The following is an 8,432-nucleotide window of genomic DNA, read 5'->3' as shown; positions in this document are numbered from 1 at the left end:
TCGAGACTCCAGGGCTTGCGGGGCACCAAATTATCATGGGGCTAGGGACCCCATCGCTAGCAGCAGATGGTTGGCTGATGTTGCCAACGCATTCCGTACGAGTCGGTGTCCTGAGGGGAACAAGGTCAGACTCGCTTCCTGTCTTCTGAAGGACAGAGCGAGGGATTGGTGGGAGGAGATTGGTCATGCTTTGGGGGATGATGCCGCGTTGGACGCGATGACTTGGAGCGATTTCTCGGCTAGGTTTAGGGCAGAGTTTTCGCCGATTATTGAGGTGCAGCAGTTGGCACAGGAGTTTCAGGATTTGACGCAGACCACTGAGACTGTGGCGGAGATCACCGCCAAGTTTAGGAAGAGGGCTCTCCTTGTACCGCAGTATGGAGATGAAGAAGGCCCGATACCATGAGATGTTGAGGGATGACATCAGGGAGTTCGTGAGCAGATCCAGCTGTAAGACACTAGAAGATATGATTTCTCGGGCTAGAGAGAGGGAAATTGATTTGGAGCAAATCCGGAAGAGGAAGTCGGATGAGGTTCAGGTAGCTACAGGTTCGGGCAAAAGGCCCAAGGGATCGGATTCGAGGTCGAGGGATTATTAGGACCGCAGTCGGTGCGGGAAGTGTCGCAGGGCGCACGGGGGCGCGTGCAGGAGTGGTAGAGGTGGTGAGTCTGGCTGTTTCAAGTGCAGTCGGATTGGTCAATTCAGCAGGGATTGTACTGTTACCACCTCACAGGGATCAGACCTGTTATGTTTTCACTGCAACCAGCGGGGCCACAAGAAGACCCAGTGCCCCAATTTGTTTTCAGCAGGACGGGTGATGGCACCTGCCCCTGCAACTTTGAGGATCGCAGACGGCCGTCAGGGCCGTGCAGAGGCGCCTGCGGTAGGAGGCAGAGCTCTTCAGATGACTACCTTGGAGGCGCGATCAGCACCGGACGTTGCAGGTATGTGATTTCCATTTTCAGTTCTTTTATTTGTGCATGATTATATTGTTATGGTTCTGCATCATTATCGGTATGAGTATTTTCTTTTTTTTTGAGCGGTTGATTGTGATCGAGTTATATGACATCTGCATACCTTGGATATTCGAATGGTAGTTAGGGGTTGTTCCCTATTGGAGAAGGTTACATAGGATGCAGTAACTGTAGCATGCTTGGGAGGGACTTGGTATGTCTCGCTAGATCGGAGTTGTATAGTGTTAGAGATGGATTGGTTAGATCCCTAGCTATGGTAAGCTTGGGTTCCTCAACAAATTGATTACGGAATGGTAGCAAGGATTGGGATTTCTTTTTGAGTATTGAGCAACAAGGGGTAAGCAGGATCGAAGTGGGGGAGAATCCTCCGAGTGTGCAAACGTAGGAGCACGCAGACCCATAATGAGTGTGCGACCTCCGAGAAGGAAAAGAAGTGGTTCAGCGTTTGATGGATTGAGGATTTCAGGGTTGGGAGTTTGAGAAACTCCCCATCAGCTAGTGCGTGTGATGGTAATGGTTAGTACGTGGTTGGGAATTCAGGTTGTGGATCGCCTGTAGGACTCGAGGGAGTCGGAATGAGGATCTAAGAGCTAATGGCACATGGGTGCCTTCGTATTAGCAGTCAGTGGTATGAAGTGATGTAAGACTACGGGGCAACCATAGCATTCACTAGTAGTCAGTGGTAGAAAGTGATGTAAGACTACGGGGCAGCCGTAGCATTCACTAGCAGTTAGTGGTGGAAGTGTTGTAAGACTATGGGGCAGCCATAGCATTCACTAGCAGTCAGCAATGGATGGTGATGTAAGACTACGGGTAAGTCGTAGCATTCCTTAGTAGCTTCGTTAGCGGAGTTGGGGCGAGGCCCTTATCTCCTAGTGATCAGATAGGGATCAGAAATGGGTAGTGGATGAGAATGATAGGGAGTTTGTCTGTATAGCCCTAGAGAGGTGAGACCTTGGGAGAGGCCGCTCCAGGATATAGTTGGGTGAGACCCGTGGGCGAGGCCCGTATGAGATTAGCATTGTAGGTGAGACCTGAGAGTAGGGTTTCTCAGTAGTATGGTTGGGTGAGACCCGTTGGCGAGACCCGAGCGAGAGTGATTAGACTAGTGGGACTAGAAGGATAGAGGCGGGTGGGACCCGTGGGCGAGGCCCTTGAGTTTTAGCAGTGCAGGTGGGACCTGGTAGGGGCCTTAGTGTCAAGTTAGGGGATCGGGGATCCCAAGTTTGTAGTGCCTGAATGGCAGAATAGATTGAGCAATTATAGGTGGTCGAAGTTTCTTCGGAAGTCACTGGAAGCGACTAGTGGTGGTGTTGGGACTAGCTACCGGTGGGAGCCGGTAATCCAGACATTGATAGGGTAGTAGGGACCAGGGTGGTCTCAGTTCATCCGAAAGGCAGACAAGGAATAGCATAATTTTCAGTCAGTAGTACTGCGGGTAAGCAGTGTATGGTGGAATTCAGTTAGTTGAATCGAGGGTGCTCGGCACCAAGTTTTGACAGAGAGGAGTGTCAGTGGTTACTGGCGGTGATGACCCGTACTGGAAATAGCGGGGGTGATGGAGTTGGTGAAGGATAGGACCTTTACAGTGACAGAGGAAATAGTTGGTTATGGAGCTTTGCCTTGGGAAGGCAAGGAATTTGCGCAAGGAAAGAAGGGGTGAACCCCTATAGGTTCAGTGCAGTACTCGGTGAGTACCAGAAGGATTGTCGGTGAGTAAGTTGTGTTTCCAGGATGTTCAGGGTCAGGGTGACCCGAGTCTATTATCCGCAAGGATTAGTGTTAGTCGGAATGACCGAGCGGAAGGCCAGCGAAGGTAGGCAGCTGGTGTTGGAATAATTGGTGGGATATTGGAGGCAGATCGCAGGCGGTGGGCCATAGCAAACTTCGAGGAAGAAGTTTAGTTTAAGTGGAGGAGAGTTGTAACACCCAAAGTTTTGAAGGTAAAGAAAGGAAAGAAAATCCAAACTTTAAGGGAAGACTCGGCGAGTCCAAGGAGGAACTCGGCGAGTCCGAGCGGGATCCGGGTCGAGGAGTAAGTGACCGACTCGGCGAGCCGGCCAAGGGGACTCGGCGAGTCTGGTCTGTGCGAGGAAAACCCTAAATTCGGGACTTGGAGCCTATTTAAATGTCTCATTCTCTCCCCTAGGGTTCCTTTACTGCCTCTTTCACCCAGAACATCGAACCCTAAGCCCCATTGTTGCCCATTCAAGCTTCCAATCCATCTTTGAGTGATTTGAAGGAAGAAGAAGAAGGGGAATCATTGAAGCTTCAAGGATTGGCCTTAGATCTGAAGATTTGGGAAAACTTTCTGAGTTATTGAAGGTATTAATTCGTTTCCCTCCTTTAGATATCGTATGGTTGTGAGTTTTGGGGGCTTTTAGCCATGATTAGCTACCCCTTTTGAGTTAGAAGCCAGATCTAAAGTTGCTACTTCGGATCTAAGCATATTATGGTCTTAAGAAGCATAAAGTATCTGCCCTTGAGTTGATTATGGAGCCTCTTTGCCTGAAACCCTAGTTTATGGTGTATTTTGGCAAGATCTCCTCTACACGTAAAGTTTGCAACTTTACATGAGGAATAGGCTTGGGAAGGGTAGATCTATAGTTTGGAGTCCATGCATGACTCAAAAGTCCTCTGCATGAATGGAGATCTGAATAGACTCGGCGATTCCTTTGAGTGGACTCGGCGAGTAGCATGAAGATTTGGAGGAACTCGACGAGTGGGATGAACAACTCGTCGAGTCAGATGAAGTTGGGCATGAACTCGGCGAGTTGGAAGAACAACTCGGCAAGTCTGTTGAAGATTGTTTTGGACTCGGCGAGTCTTTTCGCGGACTCGGCGAGTCAGGTCGCGAAACCCCAAACCCTTCGAGTTGAGACTCGAATCAGTGAGTCGAATGGAGACTCGGTGAGTTGGACAGGTCAGGACTCGAAAATCGGTAGACTCGGCGAGTCAATAGGGTGACTCAGCGAGCAGGGTTGACCTGGAAGGTTGACTTTGACCAGGACTTTGACTTTGACCAGAGTTGACTTGGTTGTCTTTCGGGAGTCAGTTAGACTCAGTGTTGCATTGATATTGGTAGCTCGAGGAGCGAGTGGAGCAGGAGTTCAGAGAGTTGTCGGGCAGCAGCTAGTGGGTTCATCAGCCAGTTGAGCCAGTGCATGTGAGTTTCCCTTTGTATGAATGGGTCTACGGCCACAATGTCGGCCCATGTAGTTATGAGTAGAAGACCCGGGAGTTAGCCCTAGGCACAGTATGCTAGTATGATATTCGGGACGAGGTCCAATGATAGAGGGCGGGTGCCCAAGGAATGGTTTATGTGATAGTTTATACTTGTTGTCTGTGTGATACTTGTATGTGCCTGGTAGGGAGGTGAGTGTGGGCGAGGTCCCGTATGTCACCAATAGCAGAGTGTGGATGGTGTTCCACATCTCAGTAGCACCAGATCAGAGGCGAGGCCCAAGTTAGGGAAGGAGTGAGGGTGGGCTGGGTCTGTACCTCACTATCAGCAGGAGTATGGAGGGGGTTCCATGACTCATCAGTAGCAGGACAAGGGCGGGGCCCAGAGATAGGCGAGGCCTTAGGACAAGATCTGTTAGTATGTGTTTATCTTATGTGATGTGATGTGATGTGATATGTTTATGTGCTATTATATGTTAGTGGGCGAGGCCCTGTAACAGGCGAGGCCTAAGTGAAACAGATCTGTATCCGAGCGGGGCTCGAAGCCAGGCGGGGCCTGGAGCGGCGGGGCCGTTGTAGCGGGCAAGGCCCGAGGCCCAAGATAGCGGGCGTGGCCCAGTATGTGCAGTATATGGTTATGCATGGTATGTGGTAGGGTGGGGAACTCACTTAGCTTCGTGCTTACGGTTTTCAGTTTTGTTTTCAGGTACTTCCGGTAGCGGAGGGAAGAGCTCGGGGTGATCGCATGGCACACACCATAGATTAGACAGCCTGGGAATGTTTTACTCTGATAATGAACATGTGTTTTGGAAATTAATACTCTGATTATATTTGGATTGATGATTTTGCTTTAAGTAATGTTTTATTAAAAGAAAAATTTAGTCTTGAATTTTGGGATGTTACATGAAGGGGGCTCATAAGTCTCACTTTTCTATACACCCAGGAGTCACCAAGATGTATCGGGATTTGAGATTAAGTTATTGGTGGCCGTGTATGAAGAAGGAGATAGCCTAGTACGTTGAGAGGTGCTTGATATGTAGGATGGTCAAGGCCAAGCATCAGAGGCCAAATGGCAAGCTGCAGCCTTTGGAGGTTCTCATATAGAAGTGAGAATACATTACCATGGATTTTGTCACCAAGTTTTCGAAGACTGTCAAGGGTTTTGATGCTATATGGGTCATCGTGGATCGATTGACCAAGAGTGCCCACTTTTTGGCCATCCGGGAGAGCTCTTCAGTCGAAAAGTTGGCCAATGTGTATATTCTGGAGATTGTTGCCCGTCATGGGGTTCCAGTCTCTATTGTATCAGATCGAGATGTTCGGTTCACTTCCCGATTTTGGCAGAAGTTCCATGAGGAACTAGGCACGAGGCTATGTGGAGGAAGTTCAAACCCTAAATTTTAGGGTTTGGTGCATATATATAAACACCATTATAGCCTCATTTATCAGTCTCTCATCTGCCCCCATCTGAGATTTCGACCCTCTAGCAAACCTTAAGTGAGAAAGAGTGTTTTGAGCTCATTTCTGTGCCTTTTTGGTGTTATTGAAGAATGAGATGTTGGTGCAAGAACCTTGAAGCTTGGAAGCAACTTAGATATAGGATTCCACACTTGCTAGCAACCTCCAGGAGGTAAAAAGTTCACAACTTTATCACTCTATCTTGTAGATCTTGTCATTTCTTCCTTTAGAGCACTTTTTGGTCCCAAATATGCTGATTTTTTAGTATGGCATGTTCTTGATCAGTAAGTCGTCCTTTTAGACCTTATGGGGGGGGGGGGGGGGGGTCTTAAGTCATAAAAATGTAGTCTTGATGGTTAGTTTCACTCCAAGCATGCTATAAAAAGTCTTAATGCATTAAGATGATGAAATTTTGTGTTTTAAGCATTTACTAGCCATGCAAAGTCATAAAGTTGGAAACTTTATGAGTCATGATAGTATTTTAGCCTTGGATCTGCAATTGGACGTGTTAAGTCGAAGAAATACATGCTTAATAGGCTAAGAGGAGGGTTGTTGCGTACGTTGGGCATACCGCAGGGTACGCTACGCATACATAGATCTGGCCTCGATGCCTCGGACATGCTTGTACTCCTTGCGTACCTCCGTAGTACGCCCCGCATAAGAAGCCTGAGTCAACTCGGCTGTGTTGACTCGGTTGACTTGTTGACTTTAACCAGTCTTGACCAAGGGTATTTGTGGGAAAATGTTATTAATTTAGAATGGAAATGTTTTGACAATTAGGAATTGGGTTGAGCCGATATTCGGGAGCAGAGTATTGATCAGATTTTCGTCAGACTATGAGGTGAGTTTTCCTCACTATACTTACGGGTCGAAGGCACCAAGGCCGGCCCATTGGATTAATATCCTAGTTATTGTATGTTATATGATGTTATGATCTGTTAGATCTGTATTATTATCTGTATTTGTCGGCTTTGTGTTCATGTTTGTTTGTTGCATATGTCGACATGCTGGTTTGGGTTGAGGCGATCCTGCTTTGTGTTGTAGGCTAAGACACCCGGGGACGACCAAATATGTTGTATGCCTTGCGAAGCGGTCCAGTCAGGCTGGTGGCCCGTAGAGCGGTTCAGATAGGTTGTAGGCTAAGACACCCAAGGTAGTCCTATCTCATGGACGTCGAAAAAGCAAGCAACTATTTCATTGTCATCATAAGAAGCTGAATATAGATCTATACGCAAAATATGTTCTAAACTTGCATGGTTGAGTAGGTTGCTTGCAGAATTCAATGTCTCAGAAATCACTCATATACCATTAAAGTGTAACAATATGGATGCTATACATATTGCTAAAAATCCTGTTTTTCATGAATGCACCAAACATATCGACATTGATTGTCATTTTGTTCGTGAAAAACTTCAAGATGGCCTCATTTCATTATCTAATATTTCAACTAATGCACAGCCCGCTGATATCCTTACAAAATCATTAACCACAAAAAACATGAATTGGGTTCCGACATAATTTGTGTAAGTGTAATTTCTAAGAGCCATAGGGATCACAATTCACATACCTCATGCCAATTTTCAAATGTTTCTTCATTTCTTGTGGTTCTTTAAATGTTTTTTGTTCATCATCCTAGTCTTCTTCTTTAGAGTTGCCCAAAGGGTGGACAATATAGAATGCCAACAACAAGGTTACAAAACCAACTATATTTCTTTTTTTTCTTTTTTTTTTAACATAAGGAGTTACATGAATAGAATACGTAAAATAAAAGTAATTTCCAAATGAAAGTTGTAATATGCAGAGGAATAGAGAAAAGACTCATTCCAAATCTACAATGCCGAAATTGGAGAGCAGGATTTTCACTTGATCAACAAAGTCTGATCCTGTTGCATACTCCGTTAACATCCCAACTGCAAATCCGAACATCGCCCATCTGCTCAAAATAAGCAAAAAGAGTCAAATTCAACATATTTTCAAATCCAAATTTAATACATTCATGAACTGATTTTCAAGATTTGTAAAACCCAGAAGAGCATAATCATGGTTATGAAATCGAATATATCTTTGATTGCATTAATTTTGAAAGAATCTATGTCAAGCATGGATTATAATATAACCAATTTGACCACAAAAGTCAAAATTAGAAACAAAGATGGATAATTTAGTATTAACCTGCCATTGGAGATTTCATTTTTGCCGATAAACCCAAAGAAAGGGCCTTGATTGGCCTCTTCAAGTTTCTTCTGCTTAAAATACTCCTGAAGCTCCTTCGCCTTCTGTCTCTGAAACTCCATCGTCACCACATTCTGGCCCACCGCCGTAGTCTCCGGCGGTGAAGATACAGACGGCGGTGGGTTCGGCTGAGTCGGCGTAGGAGGAGTAGGTCTTACGGGTGGGGTAGCAATTGAGGGTCTTCTTAAAGGGCCATCAGCTTGAGAACATCTTATGGTAATTAGAGATCGTTTGCTTGCTGAAAATGGGAATCCGGGAGCAATTGATGAAGAAGGAGACGAAGAAGAAGCGGGTGATGATGGATTTAACGAAGAATTTGTGATTCTGATGCATTGGATTGAAGCAACTGACATTTTTCCAAGAATTTTTGGCAAATTTTTGTGGGATTAAGAAAGATGGATGGAATAGTGAGTTGATTTGGGTGTGATCAAAATCATGAGAAGTGTATGTGGATCAGGCGTGGCCAAGTCTTGGAGAAATATATCAGAAGAGTTTTAGCCATCTACGAATTTTCTTTGTAGAAAAAAAAGAAGGTAAGGTAAATTTCGGAAATTAATAAAGTTTTATATATTCTATTCCTAATA

General features: G+C 45.7%; 1 protein-coding gene across 1 annotated transcript; it reads right to left on the bottom strand.

Annotated features, from left to right (window-relative positions):
* Positions 1-7,307: 7,307 nt before the first annotated feature.
* LOC145057382 (light-harvesting complex-like protein OHP2, chloroplastic) lies at positions 7,308-8,322 on the bottom strand. The gene is made up of 2 exons (XM_079005207.1): positions 7,789-8,322; positions 7,308-7,549 (listed from the first exon to the last, which is right to left on the bottom strand). Exons 1-2 carry the CDS (start codon positions 8,199-8,201, stop codon positions 7,435-7,437), a joined length of 528 nt encoding a protein of 175 aa, XP_078861333.1. The 5' UTR covers positions 8,202-8,322; the 3' UTR covers positions 7,308-7,434.
* Between the last annotated feature and the right edge of the window lie 110 nt (positions 8,323-8,432).

The sequence above is a fragment of the Lactuca serriola genome, chromosome 6 (assembly GCF_051521515.1).
Source record: "Lactuca serriola cultivar US96UC23 chromosome 6, Lser_US96UC23_V15, whole genome shotgun sequence".
NCBI lineage: Eukaryota > Viridiplantae > Streptophyta > Magnoliopsida > Asterales > Asteraceae > Lactuca > Lactuca serriola.
Note: the sequence above shows the minus strand (reverse complement) of the source record. Positions and strands in the feature narration are given on the sequence as shown.

Bases quoted from the DNA above. Each gene is read 5' to 3' on its own strand.
- LOC145057382 (XM_079005207.1), bottom strand. From the start codon at position 8,201: ATGTCAGTTGCTTCAATCCAATGCATCAGAATCACAAATTCTTCGTTA. The intron at 7,550-7,788 runs GTTAATACTAAA...TATTTTGAGCAG, and splicing joins AATGAAATCTCCAATGGCAG to ATGGGCGATGTTCGGATTTG.